Genomic DNA, 21,686 nt, shown 5'->3' on the forward strand with positions numbered 1-21,686 from the left:
GCACTGGTCCAGCCTGCTACACCAGTGCAGTGAGCACAGAGCTGCAGCCGCAGAGCTGCCACTGGCTGCGTGCTTTGTGAGACTTGCCCCAGTTGGACCTCAGTTTCCCACCAGTAAAATGGTCCTCAATTCACCTGCCTTACAAGGCTGTGTCATGGGGGTGGGTAAGAACCAGGCTATGCACACAGAAGGTGCTCAGGAAATCGCTCTGTGCTCAGACTCCAAGCCCCAGCCAAGCCATAGCAGCCAGAGAGCTCAGGCTCCTCTTCGGCCCCCACAGGACAACTGGGTCCCTAAGCCAAATCCTGAGGGGGGTCCTCAATTCACTTCCTTACTTAGGCTTAAACACAGCTAACAGCTAACAAGAAAATCTGGGCCCTGGCAGGGTAGCTCAGTTGGTTAGGCATCATCCTGATAAGCCAAGGTTGCAGGTTCCATCCCAGTCAGGGCACATGCAAAAATCAACTAATGAATGCATAAATAAGTAGACAGCAAATTGAAAAAAAAAAACAAAAAAAGGAAGAAGAAACTTGCTACAGAGTTGTTGTTTTTTAAAGGAAGGTGATTTAGGAACCTAACTGGTTTTAATGTCTTTAGATATTTCTCTGGACCTGAAAAAGTCTTATCAAACCATGGGCAGGACAGCCGGGTGCATAGGAACTAGATGTAGACACAAAACCTCCCCATGGAAAGTCTATCCCCTCCTGGAACAGTTCCTTCAACCCTTCTCTTCCCCGGCTAGTCACTTCATTCCATAAACATTTATTGAATGTAAACTATGTGACAGACCTGTGTCAGGCACTGGGGATGTGGCAGTGAACACACAGACATGAGCCCATTCTCACAGGGACCCTGAGGACACCGATAGATGATGATGATGGCTTGTGTTAGAAACAGTCCTGGGGAAGCATCAGGCCCTGTGGGGTGGCAAGCAGGACCCCAGTGCCAGAGGCAGGAGGATTTCCGGGAAGGTGCTCACCATCAACCAGGGCCGAAGGAGAAGCCATGTGGCAGGTGAGAGCTGCTTCCAGTTGAGCAGACAGAGGTAGGTGTCCATGGTGTGCACGGGGATAGAAAAGTTCAGTGTGGTGGGAACATGTATGGTGGGAGGGGTAGGACCAGAATTTGCAGGACCTCATAAGGCTTGTAAGGAGTCTGCACTTGACAGTACCCTGCACTCCAGGATAAGAGCAAGGTCAAGGGCGAGTCCAGGTTTAACTAGAACAACAGCAGTGGGTTCTAGAAAGGCAGCTCTAACTGCAGAATGCAGGGTACTGGCAGGGGAAGGACAGAGGGAGCCGTGGCAGTGACTCTGGGGAACAGCAGGGCCTGTGCTAGGAGGTGCCGGGGATGGAGAAGAGGACCATTTTGAGGGCAGTGACAGGCTTGAACAACAAGACAGCTATGGGAAGAGCAGAAGGAGAAACAGGAGTCCTCAATGTCCTGGAAACTAGGCTGGTCCGGCTGGATGTCCCCAAGAAGCTGAGGAAGCTAAGGACAGTGACATGGTCACAAGCTGTTAGCTAGGAGCTGGGGTAGAAGTTGGGTTGTGTGGGGTAAGAGAGGGAGCTGGGGCAGAAGCATGGAAACTGAAGATAACTTTAGAGTTGGGGGCTGAGAAGAAAGTGGAAATGGGGTGGCACCTGAAGGGGGAGCACTTCTGAACAGTAACAGGAGAAGAGAAGGCCCTGGGAGGGGCAACCAGAAGGAAAGGGTCCTGAGCAGGGGCTGAGGACAAGCTTAGTGGGCAGGATACAGCCAGGCGGGAGCCCTTCCCTTTTGGGGGGACCTCAGTTTTCTCTGAGGGGTGGGGGGGAGGCCTGACACCCTCCCCCAACAAGCTGAGGCTCAGACAGGACCAATTTCAGGAGCTCAAGGTTTGAATTGGGCAAATCAGAGAAAATGGACATTTTAACCCTGTGTTCAGCTGCAGAGAGTAGGCCCACAGACCCTACCTCTGGCCAGTGTCTATCCCCATGTCTCTTGGCCTCCATGACCCTTAGACCCCTGGGATGGCTGGCTGCCCCACCAAGCCCAGGGGAAAGGGTCTTGCTGACTCCCCAGCCTACCAAGTCTGCTGCACAGGCTGCCGCATCGCCTCTAGTTACCAGGCACTGAGCCTCCAGAGTAGCTTTTATACACCTATAAAAACATAGGGCTTCAAACAGTGAACTTCTTAGAGTGCAAGGCTATTTTTAGAGCTTTGCTTATTGACCAACATTTAGCATTTCTCTGTTTGTCAGCTGCTGCTGGCAAGATGAGTAGCCACGGGAGGACAAGAGGAGAGCAGCTAGGAGCTAAGGGGGTCTTCTCAGGCCACTCAAGCATCTCAGGAAGGTACAGCTTTCCTGGACATCCAACCTGGAGTGGGGCTAAGCATGGCAGTGGCGCTGACTTACCCTCCCTGCCCTCTGGTCAGGTGCTCTGCATGGTCTTCGAGGCACTCACCACCCTAACATTGCAATAATGTGAGAGGAAGAGAGTCTGGGCTGAACTCTGACACCTGGGTTCTACTGCAACTGCTCTGAGTCTCATTTACCACCTGATGGCAGGACCAGGCTGCCACTTGGTGGCATCATGGTGGAATCTGGGAATGGGACCTAATTAGACAGGATTACTCCAGGAGGGGTGAGGTGGAGCCTTCCTCAGACAGGGCTTGTTCTCATCAGCACACAGCCAGAGGGAAGAGTAAAGTCTCCTGTCCTGTGCACCCAGCATGCATGATCAGGCCCTTGCCCCATCCTGTCACCAATGCCTGGCTAGGTCAGCTTTCAGGCCTGGGGGAAGTGGCTGCCATGGCCTCCTGGGCCCAGGCCTCCCTCCCAAACATAAAGAACATCTGCCTGCCTGCCTGGGATCAGGCTAAACCTTCCCCCCACTCAGTCACTCTCACTAAAATAGCCTGGCGGACCAGTGTGGGGGCTGTGGAAATTAGAATTCAGGGTTCTAGAGACAATGAGGGGTGAGAAGTCAGCCCCAAGAACCTGCAATCAGATCTCCCCTGTCCGTTTATGACTTTGGAGGCTCCCATCAGAGAGGGCCGAGGGTCTTGACTGTGAGTAAACACAGCACCCAGTGCAGGGCTAGGGGAGGCCCCTTGTGGCATGTGGGTACCAATGCAGGGTGTTCCAAGGCACTCAGAGCATGGCAAAGGTGGAGAAAGGGGTCACCAGGAAGAAAGAAGGAAGGGGGATGTTCTGGATCTACAGGTACCATCTCCCTGCACCTCCACTGTCTCCAACTCAAGCTCTTGGGTTTCTTCATAGCACATCTCATTATATCTGACTACCTCTTCTCATTCATTCTGATTTTTAAGTCTGTCTCTTGCCATTAAAGAGTCAATTCTGCAAGGGCAGAGAGGTGGCTGCCTATGTAGCCTGCTCCTTGCCCAGGGTTTGGCACAGCAGGTGCTTAGTATCTGTTGAATGAACAAATGAATGAGTAACGCTACCAGTAACTAAGGAACCAGCACAAACCTAGGAAGCAGCATCACTCATTCGTTCATTCATTCATTCACCAAACACAGAGATAGGGACAACGCTCAATGAATAATCAGGCTCTGAAGCTGCAGAGCTCTGTGCCCAGAGCATCCTCTCCCCCCAGCCCCACATGCCTCAGCTTCTCCCTGGCCAGGAGCCATGAGGATCACAACCCTCTCTTCTTCCTCTAAGGCCTCTGGGTGGTGCCACTCTCATTTCAGCCTCCGCTGGCATTTCACCTAGGCTACCTCATTCACTCCCCACAAGCCAATGGCAGGGCTCACTCCTCTGCCATTTACAAGAGGGAGCACAAAGGCCTGGAGGGGAGAGAGGCTTAACCAGGTCACAAAGTGATATTTGGAACACAGGTGGGATGGGACTTGTGTCCATACTCGCTCCTTCGCCCTCCAGCTGGGCCTTGGAAATTCTAAACAGTTGCAGAAACTGGGAAGTTTCCCAAGGTACAGACATCCGTTCTGCACCCAGAATACTACTGCCCAGGCTACTAGTCACAAAAGAACAGGGGATACATGCAGCCCCACCCTTCAGGGACTCCCTGGCTCCCCTTCCCTGAGCCTACCCTGCTCCATGCCCACCTCACAGGCTGGGCTGGGCCAGCACTGGTGAAGCCTCAGACAGGAAACAGGAACAGAGACTCACCCCACAAGCTGGCAAACATGCACTTTTACTTGGGCTCAAAGCCAGCTGCAATGAGGCCCTGGGGAGGGGCAGGGAGCCTATGCAAATACCCTACTATCCAGCCCAACCTCTGCTTGAGGATGTGCTACTCATAGTGGCATCATTATTGGAGGGCCCAACCTGCCTGAGGATCTCACCCCATATCCTGGGGACGAAAGCACCAAGCCAGGGGACAGGCCTAACCCAAGAGGAAAATCAGGCCTTTCCAGAAAGGCTGTGAAAATGCCCTTTATTCTCCCTGGGCCATTTGAGCCAGGACAGAGGCAGAGGTCAGGTCCCTCCTTCCGGGACCCTGGGCCTCAACTCGGGGACAGCTGGCTGGCTGGAAGGCCTGGAGCCACTGAAGAGTCAGGCCCAGTACCCACCCTACCACTCCTTATATGGACACTTAAGACAGCCCAGAGCTATCCAGGAGACAGGGCCTCTGTGCAAGGAGCTGGCCCAAAGGGCATTTGGAAAAAAACACAACAAAAAATCACTAAAATGAATCACCAATATTTTACCATCTAAAGGTCTGATATGAAAATCCAGGCTTCTGACTTCTCCTGGGGTGGGAGTGGGGTGGGGGGCATGCGGGGCAGTAGGGATCTGGCCACACTGGGTCCATATTCCTGCTTGATGACAGTCAAAGAGAGTGTCAGCAGCCGCGCCCATCAGACTCCTGTGCTGTCCCATCACCATGTCCTGGTCACACCTGGCCTGCTCGTCTCCCTCACATCACCTTCGTGCGTATTGAGGGCATCTGCATTTGCTTATGACACTTGCAAAAACAAAAACAAAAATTCAAAACCCAACTCAAAGAGCAGAAGTCAGATCTACAGCTCTGGGATCAGTCATTCCCAAGGAACCCGATTTAGAACACCAAGTCCCAAGGGACAGGGCTCAAGCATTCCCACAGCTCTGCACAGCTGGCGTAATGCCATGGCCTTCCGCTCTGCCACATACTCTGAGTGCTTGATTTTTATAAGGCTATCAAAGTGATGCCACCATGATCTGCAATTCCATGGTCAGCAGAGCCACCAAGCTTCAACGCACCAGATGTTCTCCCTCCTCACTTTCACAGGGCTAAGATATCATTTAAAAGGCATCTGATATCCAGTGTTTATTCCAAAACTAGACTCTCAGGTGATACCCTGGAGTTGGAACCTGAGCTCTGCCCGCCTTCAGCAGACCCTTTGCCCATCTATGTTCAAAGAATGCCCCTGTGGCTCCAGGTGCACCCACAGGGTGGTGAAGCTCTGTGTGGAGAACAGACCAGGTTGAGTCTGGCTTCCCCACGTCTGGGCTGAGTGACCTGGAGCAGGTTACCTCACTTTTCTGGGCCTCCATCCTGCAATGGGTATCATTCTTACCCCACTTACCCAATAAAAATGTGGGAACCAAGCAAGAACACGCTTTGGCAACTGCAAATCCCTGTGCAAACATGTGGGGCTACTTCTGCTTTGCACCACTGATCAGAGAAGGGCTCCAATGAGAGGCTTCTCCTGGGCTGTCAAAGCCAGAAAGAGGGACATCAGGAGAAGCACTCTCCAACCTACCACCAAAATAAGCACTCCCTGCTCAGGGAAACCAGAAGCATCTCTGTCTGTTATGGTCATACAGAGATTCATACTTTCAAAAGCCCCTTTCCTTTTATTCTACCCACAGCTTACCTGGTCTTGTGCAACAAAGTTTACAAAACTGCTTCCCTTGCCTTGGTCTCCTCTGTAGCTGGCATCACCTCTGTCCTTTCTGTATTTTTTATCAGCCATTTTCTAGAGCCTGCTCTCTGACAGGCCCTCACCCCCAGCTGAGCCAGGGCAGTTCTTGTTGGTTTTGACTGCATAAAGATGACCAAAGCTTCCAACCTCTGGGCTCACTCAGAAAGATTTTCAACATGTGTGCACAGAGCCAAAAATCTTCTCAGTTGAGCCAAATTAAATACAGAGGCCTCTAGTTATTTCCATATGCACAAAACAGACTTAAATAAAGCAGTTCTCTGTGGAAGGCTCCAGCAGACAGGGCTGGGCTGTGCCCCAGGGACACCCCAGGGGTGCTGGAATCGAGGCACAGGCTGGGGAGGCGGGCTCTAGGAAAGAGTGTGGGCAGAGGAGAAAAATGCCCGTCTTACAGGCCTCTCGGCCTCTGGCCCACCCTGATGGCCAGAGCCAGGCATGTGGCCCTCTCAGAGCCCAGGACAATCCTGACGCCAGTCCCATTCCAGACTGCCACCACCACTAAGCTGCCCTCAGAGGTTCCCCTTGCGCTTGCCCACCCTAGGATCCCAAGAAATACCTAAAATGCAAATCCTTCAAGTCCTTGCTGGTCTAAAGTTTTTGTCACGGTCCAAACTCCTCAGTGTGGTACCGACACCCTACCCTGCCCACCTCCCAGCCTGCTGAATATCTTGCTGACCCCATCTCACTCTGAAGCTCCATCCATGTGGTGCTGTCTGCAGACTGGCAGCTAGGTGCTGGGGTGCTAGTTCACTGATACTGTCCCTCTCCTAGGACACTTGGTGACCCACAGCAGAGGGAGCATAGCCCATGAGCACCCACAAGACCCCTCTGCCCGAGGGTTAGCTGACCCCAGGAGGGGCTGTTCTATGTGTCCTGTGCTCAGTGCCAGCTCAGGGGTCAGAAAGCATGCTATGGAATGAATGAATGAATGAATGAATGAATGAATGAATGAATGAATGAATGACCATGGTGGAAAGAATAACACAACGGATTAGCAGATACAGTGCTGTGCCAGGCATGCTCTGAGTACTTCACAGGGAACTAACTCATTACCCTATGACAACTTGATTTTAGTAGATTTTACTTTTTAAAGTAGTTTTAGGTTTCCTGCAAAAATCAACAAAGTGCAGAGTTCCCATATAGCCCCCGTCCCCCATGTGCACAGCCTCCCCCACTATCAACCTCCTGACAGTTGATGAACTTAGCTACACATGTCATAATCACTGAGTCTATAGTTTACATGCAGACTCATTCTTGGTGTCATATAAATCAACCTTTTGAGGAAGGTGCTGGGTCACCTTCCCATTTTGTAGAGGGAGAAACAGAGGCACAGTGAGACACACAGAGGGTAAGGGGGCAGGGGCTGACCAGGCACTGGTCCACAGTGGATGGAGCAAACTGTGTCACACCCCCACCTTCCTCATATTTCTCCCTCTGTGGGAAAAGCCCACCTGCTTTGTCTGTCCACTGAACTCCTCCAGCCCTTTTACATCCTGGGCCTGTAGCCACAAGGCTCCATAGTATTTCAGTATCTAACTGGCCCCCATCTGACATGGTACCTAGAGCAAGTGTGCAGACAGGGTCTGGGGGAAAGAATGAAGGGCCCCTTTAATCTCCTGTAACTGCAACGCTGACACAGAGCCCTTCCCTGGAGACTGTCTGGCACCTAGCAGGGAGAAGCTGTGTGACCTGGGGCAAGTGGCTTGGCCTCTCTGTGCCTCAGTTTCTCAGCCATAAAATGGGGGTACTGTCTACCTCCCAGCCAAATAACACACACAAATCCCCAGCCTGGGGTCTGTTACCCAGGAAGCATTTGGGTCGTTGCTATCACACTCAGGACTGCTAGTGCTTCCCCACAGCACAGGGGCATCACCAGAATCCAGTGGGGGCTGTCAGACGGTGAGCAGGCAACAGTGGGAAGAGTCCTTCACGAGTGGCCTTAGCTTAGAAATAGGCACCAGACCATCTGGTACAATATCAGTATCTCCTTGCCACACAGTCTCTTCTATCCTGTGAAGCAAGTACCTCCTTGCTCTCAGGGGTGAACGACTAGGGGTGGTCAATGGTGCAGAGCAGGACTGAGGCCACTGTTGGTTTATTACCTAAACTTGGTTGAGGGCCCTCTATGTGCGAAGCACTATGTTAGACACTAGTGGTATTAATAATAATATACTCTTAAAAATGACAGCAACTAAAATTTCTTGAGCACCTACTATGTGCAAGGCTCCCAAAGCAGCACTATGGGAGGGCCTGGCATTGAGCGATTGGGTAAAGGTGAAAGAGGGTTAGGGTGACTCTGAGTTTCTAGGCAGAGCCTGAAGAGGTAGATGAAGATATGGAAGAGAACAGATTAGGGAAGCAAGAGGTAATAAGGAGCCAGGGTAGAAGCCACAGGATGGAAGAGACTGTGTGGCTAGGAGACGAGGGCCTGGCAGGGGCCTGGGGAACCCCAGTGCTGACACCAGCACAAGGTGGGAGAGGAGCTGACCAAGTGGGCTGGGAAGGAGCTGCGGTGTGGTGGGAGGAGGCCCAGCAGCGCTGATCTCTTAAGCCACAGAGAGCAGCAGCTGTAGGCAGCAGGTCAGGCTACCCAGAGGCCAAGCAAGGTGAGGGGCCAGTACGTCTATGGGAGTGGGGGAGGCAGGTGCCACTTCCCAACTCTACCACCTGCTAAGGGGCAACCTGGGGGCAACAGGCAGGAACCTGGGGACACTCAGCAGAGAGCCCCAGTCTTGCCCGGAGAGCTGAGGCACAAAGGCAAGTGTCTTGGGCACCACTTCCCCCAGGAAAGCCCTGCCTGAGAGGAACTCACAGGCTGGCTTTCCCCATTCACTTATAGACACAGGGCCTCCCACACAGTTTCCCCAAATGGGGCAGGCATCACTTGGTCTTCTCGGCTGAGAACTGGCCCAGGCAGCTCACACAGCCAAAGACTGTTGAGGGAGGCTCTGCTCGAGAGGCCTCTCAGCAACATGACACCTGCACCGCTGGAAATGCGGCAGACCACACAGTGACCCCACACAGCAGGCCTCACAGCAGGCCCCTGATGCAAGTTCAACAACATGTCTGGTATCTGCTTTAAAATAATTGGGGGCAATAAAATTGCCCGTGGGAGTCATTATGCCATTCTCTCTATTTCTGTAAGGCTGGCCAGGGTGGCTCAGTGGTGGAGTGAGGCCTAGGATCCAGGAGATTGAGGTTCGATTCCAGGTCAGGCACGTGCCTGGGTTGCAGGCTCGATCCCCAGTTGAAGATGTGCAGGAGGCAGCCGATCAGTGATGACTCTCACATCATTGATGTTTCTCTCTCTCTCCCTCTCTCTGAAATCAATAACGATATAAAATTAAAAAAAAAAAATTTCTATAAGAAAAGTTCAACCAGTACTAAGAATTTGCTACCCGCATCAAGGCCAGCTATCTTCCTGAGTTACTGTGCCATTTTTACTACGTAGGAAAACAAAACAGAACAGAACAAAACCCCTGAACATTTAAATTATGATTCTGAGAAAGGTCAAGGGCCCCAGTGGGAAGAGAGAATTCATGTTCGCTTACCCACACCTCCCCTCTACTACCAGCAGAGAGAAGAGCTATTTCCCCAAATACTTCCTCTACAACTCACACCCAGGACTAACTGCACTTCAGGGTCCTTTCCAGGGAGATAACAGCAGTAAGAATAATAACTGGTAGATATACCAGTTAGTGTCTGTATTACTGAGCACCTACTATGAACCTGAACTCCTCTAGCCCCTTCTCTCCCACTGTCTCCAGTTCAGAGTCATCCCAATACCGACAGGGAATCTGAAGGGCAGTTCTTACACCCACATGACCTCCTAGGGCTGGCAAATATGTTTTTGAGATTCAATGCTACTAGTCAGAGCTTCCAAGTATGCTCTGATGCTCTGTTACTCTGCAAAGTGAGATGCTGTCGATCCACAAGTGCCAGGCCCACTGGAGGTCCTGCAGGTCCCTGTCTCCCCACTGCCCCACCCCTTCCTGCCTCTGCCTCACCCTCCATTCTGGAAAGCCCAAGCACTCCAACAATGTCAGGAAGGGGAAAGTTCTACATTAACCAGAAGACCAGATTTATATTGTGCATGGGGAGATCACAATACTGGATATCAAACTATACTACAAAGCCATTGTAATCAAAACAGCCTGGTACTGGCACAAGAACAGGCAACTACACCAATGGAATAGAACAGAAACCTCAGAAATTGACCCACATCATTACATTCAATAAATATGTGACAAAGGAGGCAAGAACATACAATGGAGTAAAGATAGTCTCTCAACAAATGGTGCTGGGAAAATTGGCCAGGCATATGCAAAAAGATGAAACTAGACCAACTTACACCATACACAAGAATAAACTCAAAATGGATAAAAGACTTAAATATAAGTTGTGAAACCATAAAAATCCTATAAGAAAACAAAGGCAGCAACATCTCAGACATCTCCCATAGCATAATTTTTGCTGACATATCTCCTAGAGCAAGAGAAACGAAGGAAAAAATAAACAAATGTAACTATATCAAACTAAAAAGCTACCCACTGTATGGGAGTACATGTTTGTCAATGATACATGTGATAAGGGGTTGATTTCCAAAACATATAAGGAACTCATACAACTCAACAAAGGGAAGGCAAACAATCCAACTTAAAAATTAGCAAAAAGCCTGAATAGACACTTCTCCCAAGAGGACATAGAGATAGCCAAAAGACATATGAAAAAATGCTCAATGTCATTAATCATCAGAGAGATACAAATTAAAACTACATTGAGGTATCACCTCACACCTGTGTGAATGGCTCCATCAACAAATCAACAAGTGACACGTGCCGGTGAGGGTGTCGAGAAAGGGGAACCCTAGTACACTGCTGGTAGGAATGCCGACTGGTGCAGACACTGGAAAATGATATGGAGTTTCCTCAAAAAATTAAAAATGGAACTGCCATTTGACCCAGGGATCCCACTTCTAGGAATATATCCTAAGAAACCCCAAAACACCAATCAGAAAGAACTTATGCACCCCTATGTTCATAGCAGTGTTATTTACAATAGCCAAGATCTGGAAACAGCCCAGGGGCCCATCAGTAGGTGAGTGGATAAAAAAGCTGTGTGACATTTACACCATGGAATACTATGTAGCTGTAAAAAAAAAAAAAAAAAAAAAAAAGGATCCCTTACCCTTTGCTACAGCATGGAGGGACCTGGAGATTAGTATGGTAAGAGATATAAGCCAGTCAGGGAAAGACAAATATCACATGCCTCACTTATTTGTGGAATCTAATGAACAAAATAAATTGACCATCAAAATAAGTCCAGAAGCATGGAGGCATGGAATAGACTGACGTATCTCAGAGGGGAGGGAGGGGATGGGAAGAGATTAACCTAAGAACTTATATGCACATATGCATAACCCAAGGACACAGACAATAGTGTGGTGAAGGCCTGGGGGCGGGGGGGGGGGGGGTTAGGGGCTGGGCAGAGAGGGGAAAGGGGGGAATGGGGCACATCTGTAATAATGTCAATAATAAAATATATACATTAGAAAAAGGAGAAACAGATATAAAGTGATGCTGCCCTGATGAAACAAACCAAAACAAACTGTCAGAGTTCAAGGCCTTCATGGTCTGCCTACCCTTCATCTCCCTGTGTTTCTGTCACGTGCCTGTACTACAGGTATATCCAAATACTATTTGTGGAATTCCAAATAAACCATAGGCCTTCACACCTCTGTATTCTTCTCTCTTTCTTCTCCATCACCTAAAACCCAACTTAGTCCTCATGGCCCAGCTCACATGTCATCTTTGCTGGCTATTGCTCAAATCCAAAATGTAGCAGGCATTTTGATATGTTTACAAATCACATCATTCTTACCCTACCCGAGTTCATCACCAAGTTTGTTGCTTTTACCACCAAAATACTTGAATTCTTCTACTTCTCTACCTCCATTGCTAACATCCTAGTTCCAGCTCTACAGTAACAGTCTCTCTTCCTCTCTCTCCTCAGCCATTCCTGTACCCTCCAATGCCTGTCCACTGAGTTGTCATTCAGTGGCTTCCCCATGAGTATCAGAAAACCTGAAGTCCTGTGTGGCCTACAAAATTTCACACAATATGGCCTCTGAGCATGTCCCTGATGCTATTTTCAAACACGGTCCCCTTCTCACTCTGCTCCCTCAAGCACTCTATGCTTTCTTCCACCTAAGGACCTTTGTCCATACCTTTCCTTCTCCTAAAATTATCTTCCCACTACTCTGCCTGCTTGTCTTTAACTGGTGGGACATACCCCATCCTTTGGGTCTCAGTTGAAATGTTTCCTCCGAGAAGCTCCCCCTTATTCTGTCATTTAAATTGTGGAACCCAATATTCTTCTAATAGCACACTATTTTTTCCTTTATAGCGCAGATTCCATTTTGTAATTACATATTTATTTGCTTTATTTTGCTGTCTGTCTCTGCCATGTACCTGATAAGAGGGAGTATCCTACCTGTTTTGTTTACCACTATATACTAATGGTCTCACACTTTGGAACAGAGCTTGGTATGTAATAGGTGCTGAGTCAATACATGGAGGAATAAATGAATGTACTAAACTTTTAAAAAATCTATGTTCTGCAAAGTCTGAATAAGTTATTTTCATTTTTTCTTGCCTCAGTTTCCTGGTCTCTAAAATGGGAACGATATCAACTATTTCACAGGACTCTTGGGGGGGGTTGAAATAAAGTATTTTAAACACTCTTAACTGTCCACTCTTAGTGGTCTGGGGAAATCTGGGGACAGTGGACTATAAGCACACAAAGCCTATGGGCTTTAGTCCCTTCTCACCAAGTCTGCGATCTGTTTTACCCTCAGTTGCCACCGCCACTGCCTCACACCATAAACAGTCCTGGCCATTCAACTGCTTCCCTCACCACCATTCCCTCTGCCTCACTCTCTCTTAACACTGGCCTTGTCCACGGCTAAAAAGCGAGTTCCCCTGCCATGTAGCAACATCTCTCCCCTAAACAAGTAACACAACCTAGTTCCAGCACAGTTGAACTTCTCAGCTCTAAACTGCTAACTAAAAGCCACCATCTGTCAGGTGTTTCCTCTGTGCTGTTTATGCACTGTGTGTGTATTAACCCAATCTTCACACCAACTCCATGAGCTGCTACTGGCACCGCATGCTACCAACAGGGGAACTGACACACAGAAAGTCTAAGGTACATGCCCAAGATGATATAGCATGTGAGGGTCAGAGTTGAGGTCAGGGTTATCGAAGCCTGGCTACAGAATCTGCCCCTTAACCATCTTCCCTCACCAAATGACCATAAGGGGCATGAAGCTAATTCACCTTCACAGACGTAGAAACTGAGGCCCAGAAAGGAGGTATGAGGAGATGACTGATGCCAGGACTTCTGGGGAGGTCACATGTCAATAGTTCACTATAGCCAGCCCTGCCCATGCCTCTCTGGAAGAGTTCCTGACTCTGGAGGGAGAGATTCTTCCAAGCTTAGTAATAATGAGGATAAATAAGAACAATTACAACAATGATTATAACTAACACTTATTGAGTGCTTGTTATAATACAATAAAACACCATTTTAAATGATTTACATGCACTAACACATTTAATCCTTACACCACCTAACCTCATGGCCAGAAACAGAGAAGCAAACACATTTGGACAGAAAGCATTCACACTGGCAGAGAGACTCCAGCCCAGCCTGGAAGACAGGCAATTTTGAGGAACCCGAATGAGGAGGCCACCCACTAACTAGCTGGTGACTTCCCAAATTTTCCAGGTTATTAATGGTCCTTCTCTCCTCTGGTGGGATCAAGTTCACCAGCCCACATGCATGCATGACCCCTAATGACGTCAAAGGCCCTGGCCTTGGGTTTCCTCACCACAAAATAGCTATTTGCACTGGTCTCGCAGTGAGTCAGCTTTTGTCCCCAAGATCCTGCTACACACTGAGGCTGGTCTGAGGCGAACGTGCCACCCTCAAAATGCTGCATGTGCTCAGACTCAAAGGGCACTGTCTCAGAATCCTGCTGCAGTGTTTTGGGAAGCGGCTCTTGGGGTCTGCAGGGTCTTGCAAGACACCAGGGTGAGCCCAGAGAGCTCAGGGGATACCAAATGTGGGGATCCTGACACCATAGGACACCAGACACCTGTTCTGTGGTTTGGGAAGGATGCAGAAGGCTCCATTTATGATGGTGATATATTTTGCTGAAGATTGATTAACCCCAGAGGAAGCAGACCCTGGCTCTGAAGATCATAGACCCTGAAGCCAGGCCTACTGAATCCCAGCTCTCACACTTACTGGCTGGTGACCCTGAGCAAGTCATGTAACCTCCCCTCAACTGAAAAAATAAGAACAACAGAAAATTGCTTTAAAAATTAAGCACTTCACATGGAGTCCACTAAACGGCAATCATGGCTATTATTATCATTATTGCTCTGACCTTCAAATGAGGAGCAGAAAACAATACTGGCACAGCTTCCCACATATATGCACAGGCAGGGAACTCTCGCTATGGTTCCACATCTGGGCCTCAAGTTCAAATTAAACTGTCACCATGTTAGGAAGCCACAAACCAAGAAAATAAAATATAAAGAATGATCCTTTCCATCCAGGAGCACAGAAGCCACAGCCATGTACAAAAATGCATAAAAAGATACTGAAGTCGGAGCAACTAGGACCAGGCCTTGGCCCCTCAAGGAGAGATTTCATAAAGAGCCATGGAGGCTCCAGAAACAGTCTTCAACCCTGAGACTAACAAAATGGAAAACTGAGAGGAGACACTTTAATTCAGCAGTAATTTCACAAACAGGAAAAGGTGGTAACAGTGATGACAATGACAATAGCTGCCATTCTGGGGGCATCTAATATGTGCCAGTCACCAGGCAAAGCCGCACATCCCCCCAGGAAGTAGTTTTGGCTCCATTTCATGGATGACAAAATCAAGGCCCAGACAGGGGAGGCAACATATCTGAAGCCAGCTGGAAAGAGGCAGAATTGGGGTTTGGGGCAACCTCAAAGCCTTGCTCTGTGATGCAGTTTCACATTATTAACCTTTGTTTCTCTACATCTAGCCCAGGGTCTAGCACAAAGTAGGCTCTCAGTAACTGTTTGATGAGTAAATAAAAATTAAAAAAAACATAGGGAAGTGCAACATTGGGTGCCCTTGGGTCACACACATCTCCCCAGAGAAGAAAGCACCCATCCACACTCAGGGGGGCATGTCTGCATCCACGGGCTCATTCACTCACTCACCATGCCTGTGCCTGTCTCGGGCCTAGGGCTTGGAGGGACACTTGCCCAGCTAGGGGTTCAGCCATGGCAGCCAGAGGAGTGGCAGGTCCCAGAGAGCCATGCCATGTTTTCCACCATAATCACCATAACTTTTCTCTCAGCAGCAGCTAATGCAGTGGGAGCAGCCAGATTCTGTAAGGCCACACAATTAATTCTTCAAGAGCCTTAATGGTCTTTAAACTCATTATGATTTGCTTTTGAGGACAAATAACAAATCACACTCAGCAGCCTCTGAGCATCTTCCCTCACCACACAAACACACAAATACGCAAGGACCTGAGCCACCTCTGCAGGAACTCTCCCCAGGCCAAGCCCATCAGAGCTGTGCTGTTGTCTTGCCACTGTGTTTACTGGGCAGATATTCCATCATAATTCAAAATAAATTTACAAAAGAGAAAGGAAGAAAAATCCAAGGGGTTAGTGGCAGTGGGAAGAGCAGAACACTGATCTGAATGATTGGGGCATCTGACTAAAGGCCTGGGGCTGGCCAGCTCAGCAAGGGCTCCTAGACACCCACTTTCTCAGGCACCTCTGTGAAGCAGTATTATCATTCCTTCCACGGAGGGGGAGACTGAGGCTCGGAGGGCTGTGATAGCTTGCAAAAACTGGGATTTGAAACAAAGTCTGCCTCTCAGAGCTGCCCTAGACTCAGAGATTCTCCTGGCAAACCATGATCCCCTGTTCCACAGAATCCAGCCAGATAACACCCATACACATACACATACACACACACACACACCATACTCCTGCAGTCCAGGGAGCCCTGTCCAGTGTCTTCCAGAAAGGGATTGCTTGGCTATGCAGATGACAGTCCTGCCCTTGTTGCTGAACTGAAGCTGTGCAAATATTAGCACAACTAGTTCATAGTCAGACCTGTTTAAGCAAAGGCCGAAAATCCCAGAAGGGCTGGCAAGGGCCGCCAGAAGCCTGACATCAGAACATCTAGATTTTACTCCAGGCTCCCCTTGTAATATTCTGCGCCAGTCACTGGATCCCCTACCTAATGTGCCCATTTAGAAAGAGAAGGTAGGGAGAGACCAGGGCTGCTGCAAGGCTCAAACAACAAAGCATCAGGTACTGCACATGAGGGCTGTTAGAAGGCCTGCTCTTGCATGATGTGCACTACCACGAGAGGTCTTGGGCTGCTGCAGACTGGGGTCCTCCCGAGGTCTCTGCAGCATGCTGGATCCTTTCGGGGCTTAGAGAGGGAAAGACAGTCAGCTGGAAGGACTCTGGGTGAGGGCAAACTGGCCAGAGCAAGGAGCTCCGAGCCTCTGCAGGTCAGAAGCCGGGCTGATTCCCTCTGGCCCTCCCCCAAGCTTCCTTCAGAACCACATCCCAGGCGCTGAGGAGCAAATGTGAGCTAACTGCACTGAGGCAGAAGGGTGAGCTAATGTGTCCCCAGCACCTAGAGCAGTGACTGTACACAGCAGGCACTTAATGATCCACAGAGCCTTGGTCCTGACAAGACTGAACACTCAAACTCAGTTTTCTCTACTGCAATATGGGGATGCCAGGACCACAAGGACAAGAATGCAAACGCAATACCTGGCGGGACAGCAGCTTCAGGCAGTGGCAGGTGTGGGATAGGATATCAAGACCCTCATTCTCAGACTGATCCACTGATTCCAGACAGCTGGCCCTACAGCTGCAACTTGATTGGCCTCTGCCAGATGCAAGGAGCAATGGGACCTTGGGAACTGTACCCCCACCATCTCACATGAAGCCTCAGGCCCATAGTCTCAGGCCCCTGGCGTGAGGAAGAGGCAGAGAGGAACATAGGCCTGTTCTCAGTGCACCTGCCAGACACAGGCTGCAGAATTCTTGAACTCAAAGATCAACCAGTTGCAGGTGGGCCTCCCACCAGGGGGCCTGACACAAGCCGAATCAGCTTGTCAACAAATCCCCTCCACCCCTTAGCCCTCCTCCTAGGAGGGGCCTGCAGACAGCTCCCGGGTCAGCTGTGTGAGGAAATTGATATTCCCAGCACATACACACTCTCTCTCACTATAAATATGGGCCCATGGATGTTCAGAGAGCCACCCACAGGCCCTGAAGCAGAAAAGGGTTGGTCTCTGGGACACCGATCATCCCCCCCATTCCTGACTATACCAGGCACACATAAATAAACACCCGCAATCCCACGAGCAGCCCTCTCACGGCCAAACAGTAGCCACAGAGAACTCAACCTCCCTCAGTTCCAGGTGGCCCTGCGTGGAGCACACCTGAACCACCTGCGCACAGCCCCTGAGCGGGTCCCTCGGCGCGGCAGACGCCCGGGCAGCGCGGACACACAGCCCAGCACAGGCCTAGGGTCTCGCGCCCGCGCCCGCGCCCGCGGGACGGCGGCCCGTCGGCCTCTGGCCCACCTGCAACCGGGCGCGGGCGCGGACGCCGCCGGCCACACTCACTCGCTCGCTCTCCCGCCCCCGCCAGACACCAGCTCGGGTCGCCGCGCCCGCGCCGGCGGCAGGTCCCGCCGCGCACACGCGCAGGCCGCGCCGCCTCACCCCCACGGGCCCCGCGACTCCGCCGCCGAGCCCCGCCCCGTCCCGCGGCCTCGGGAGCTCGCGCGTCGCCCCCCAGCCTCCGCACGCGCGCCCGTGCACCCGCGGCCCCCACGCCGCGCGCAGGCTCGCACGGGCCCGCCGCCGCACGCGCGGAGCCGCGGCTGGGCGCGGCCGGCCCCGCCCGCGCCGGGCGGCGTACCCCGCGCCCCGCCCCCCCGCGCCGCCCGGCTCGGCCCGCCGGGCCTTACCCGCTGTCAAGCTCCAGCTCCAGCAGGGACTGGGTCCGCTCCGAGTTGCAGTGCAGGCACCACATGGCGGCTGCGGCGGAGCTGGTGGCGCCGGTGCCCGGGCGCCCCGGGCCCAGGCCCCGCCGAGAACCGCCTACTCCCGCCAGGGGCGGCCGGATCCCGGCCTAGGGCCGACCACCGGGGCCTGACCTCCCGCCACGCGATCGCCTCGGCCACCACGGGCGCCTGCCAGTCCCACCACTCCCGGCCCCAAGCCCCACACCCAGGCCGGCCAGGCCCGCCCCTCAGCCGCCCCTCAGCCGCCCCCGCCCGCCGGGCGCAACGCTGGGTCTGGCCGGAGGAATGTGGCCGGGGGGGCGGGGCCAGGGGCGGGGCCGCCGGAGGGAGCGCGGGGCGGGGCGCGCGGGGGGCGGGGCGCGCGGGGGGCGGGGCGCGCGGGGGGCGGGGCGCGCGGGGGGCGGGGCGCGCGGGGGGGCGGGGCGCGCGGGGGGGCGGGGCGCGCGGGGGGCGGGGCGCGCGGGGGGCGGGGCGCGCGGGGGGCGGGGCGCGCGGGGGGCGGGGCGCGCGGGGGCGGGGCGCGCGGGGGCGGGGCGCGCGGGGGCGGGGCGCGCGGGGGCGGGGCGCGCGGGGGCGGGGCGCGCGGGGGCGGGGCCGAGCAGTGACTGGCGCAGCAGGTGATTCTCAGGCCCAAGCCCCTGGGGCCCAGCAGGCTAGGCTTTTTCGGGAGGGCTGTGGACCCCTCCAACACAGATACCCCCAAAGTGCAAGCACAACGAATACAAAGCCCAAACCAGCCAACTAGCCTGCTCTGCTGACGGCGCCCATCTCTGCCAATACTGTCTCTGGGCCTCAGTTTATAAAACGGGGCCTTTGTTCTCCTGGATGGTGTAATTCTGGGGCTTTGGGGCTCCTGCCCCAGAGAAAGAAGTAGGTCTCATCCTGAGACTGGGGACACCCTTCTGGGGACTTTTTGGTGAGGATCTAATGGAAGCAGCTTCTTTCTCCCTAAGCCCATCTAACCCCCAGCCCTTCCCTCACTCAGAGCTAACTTTCAGACCCCCACGGCAGGCTTAACATAATACTTAGTATTTTAGGTCTCTTTACTGAGATTTGGTCCTCAAGACAAAATTGTAATGTAGGTGGAGTTATTACAGGTCCCACTTTCCAAAATAGGAAACTGAGGCTCAGCTTAAGTGGGTAACTAAAGGGCTTCCCCTCTCCTAATCCTCTCCCAGGCTGCTCAGCTCACCCTACTATAAGCAATCATGGCTTGCTCGTCTCCATGTGCATATTTACTTGTTTACTGTCTGTCCTTGGGCTTCATGAAGGCACCACAGTGACCAGCACCCACACTTGTGGGATGCCCAAATATGGTTGGGAGATATCAAGCATACATAGATATAGTCAAAAGCCCACCTGTCCTGGGCTGCCCCACCTGCAAGTACATCTCCTGGACGGCCAGGCAGCTGGCGGTTCTGTGGGAGTCAGGAATTGTAGGCCCACTAAGGTAGAGACATCATCTTGTGTCCTTTTAAATATGCTCTTATTGATTTTTTTTTAGGGAAAGAAAGAGAAACATTGAACAGCTGCCTCCTGCATGCCCCCTACCAGGGATGTAGCACAAAACACATGCATGTGCCCTGACCAGAATTCACCGGGGACCTCTCAGTACATGGGACAACACTCAGCCAACTGAGCCACACTGTTCAAAAAACATAATCACCTCCTGTATCCTGGGGGGGGGGGGGAGGGGGGGGCGGCTGGTTGAAGGGGGAGGGGTAATCTGCCCCAGCTTGAACTGCCCTCTAAAAATACGCTGCAGTAAACAGCCAAGAGAATTCCCCAACCCAGCTGCTAAAGCACTCCAGACAGGCTCCAACAGCTTCAAGACCCAATTCTTTAAGAATCCAGGCACTTCTTCAGGCCCAAGGCCTCACCACCCACCAGACACTGTTCCAGCTGGGATTTAGAAGAAGGGGGTTGAATTTCTGTTAGTGTTTGGAACACACAGGATGGAGTGCCTGAAAACCAAATACTTCTTAATTCTCTTGTCCTGTTTTATCTTCCTGCTAAGTGTGCCTCTTGCTTTTGCTCAGTTAACTGCCTCACAGATTAATAATTTAGCAAAGTATGATGTGAGCAAGAAAAGTTCCAGCCTGGAGAGGCAGAGAAAGCCAATTTTTCTGCTGAAATCAGTAGACTGGGAAGAATCCGTACATGTACCATTTGGGAAAATTGCTTAGCCATCTGAGTCTCAGTTTCCTCAACTGTAAAATGAGGCTCATCAGCCACCTCTACCCTGGCTAATTCACCTTGCCATTTAATTTATCAAGCATTTATTAGTGCTTTTTCTGTGCCTGTCTTCTGAGACCTCAATGGGGAGATACTGCTGTGGTAGGTGTTCCCCCAGTATGATGTCATGATAGTCTGGAGGAAGGACTCTTTGCCCCATGAGAGGCTCCAAAGATAAAGGAACATTGGACTGGGCCATGAGGGATAAATAGGAGCCCATGTAGGGGGTTATAGGATGCAAGAAAATCATTAAAATGTTTACTTCAACTGTATTGTCCTGGTTCTAATTCCTGAGATGTTCGTCTTGGCCCATTTCATGTGCCTAAACCCAACTTCGTCCCCTCTCCCTGGCTTCTGAAAGCCTTTCATTTTCCACAGCCTCCCTGCTCTCCTTGGACCAGACAAGTGGCACTCCCCCAAAGGTAAAGTTTGCAGTCCCTTTCCTAGAGCTGTCAGGATGAAGGCAAGCCCCTCCCCATGCTGGCCTCGAGGCCTGTCTGCTTCTGGTTCATCTCTCCAGCCCTTGTCCTTCATCACGCCCCCACTATGCACACCACACTTCCAGCAATACTAAACTTCTTTCAGACCCTAAACTCCCCACTGTGCCTGAAGCATGGTTAGGACTTTGGGTTTCAGCTTTCAATGTCACTTCTCCCAGAAAACCACCCCTGACTGGCCCCTAGTCCAAGTTAGAAACTCCTCTTGTACAGTATACTCTCACGTTACTCTGAAGCTGCTCTTTCATCACACCCATGAGTTGTATTATTGCCAGGTGGGTTGGGCCTGTATCCTCTGTAGCATCCCTCATGCCTGTTATGAGGCCAGAGACACAGAGGTGCCCAGCAGCTGAGCAGATCAAAGACTGGTAAACTAAGGCCTGAGAGGCAAATTTAGCCCACTGCCTGCTTTTTTAAAACAAAGTTTTATTAGAACAGACTCACTTACATATTGTCTATGGATACTTTTGTGCTACAACAGAGTTGAACAGTTGCAACAGAGATGTATGGCTTGCAAAGACTAAAATATTTATAGCTCTCCTCAGAAAAATGTTGTCAACCCTAAGATAAATGAAGCTCCCCTGAAGAAGTTTCACATTGGCTCCAGATACGCTAGCAAACGCCTTGCCCTTTCAGCCAGACCCCCAGTGCCCTGGCTCAGGCCCCAGGGACAAAACCAGACATCATAGGGGAAGATGGTGATTCAAGCAACACCAGGTGGGCCAGGTAACCCTCAGGCAAGATGGCAACAAGGCAAGACAACTCACTGTTAGGAGCGAATCCTACAAACTCACTACCCATGTGCACAAAGACTTAGGCCAAGGATATCACCTGTTTGTAACAGCAGAACACAGAGGAGGAAACACACAATGTCCCTCAGTGGGGACAGGTTAAGTAAAGCGTGGTACACCCATCAGTGGGAGTCCTATGTTTAAATAAT

The 21,686-nt window shown here is 51.4% G+C and overlaps 1 protein-coding gene across 4 annotated transcripts in view; it reads right to left on the reverse strand.

The window, feature by feature from the left end:
• The window catches only part of IQSEC1 (IQ motif and Sec7 domain ArfGEF 1), a 71,812-nt gene extending 53,720 nt beyond the window's left edge, over positions 1–18,092 (reverse strand). For 2 of the 4 annotated variants that reach the window (XR_015714661.1, XM_087818042.1), the window contains exon 1: positions 17,958–18,092. Coding sequence is in view for 3 of the 4 variants with exons in the window: in XM_087818042.1 (XP_087674168.1) it covers positions 17,958–18,022 (65 nt within the window). In the remaining variant the exon portion in view is untranslated. The remainder of the gene's footprint in view (positions 1–17,957) is intronic. The other 2 variants (XM_087818044.1, XM_087818043.1) reach the window with 2 other exon arrangements.
• Between the last annotated feature and the right edge of the window lie 3,594 nt (positions 18,093–21,686).

This window comes from Miniopterus natalensis, chromosome 6 (assembly GCF_054644295.1).
Source record: "Miniopterus natalensis isolate mMinNat1 chromosome 6, mMinNat1.hap1, whole genome shotgun sequence".
In the NCBI taxonomy this organism is placed as follows: Eukaryota; Metazoa; Chordata; class Mammalia; order Chiroptera; family Miniopteridae; genus Miniopterus; species Miniopterus natalensis.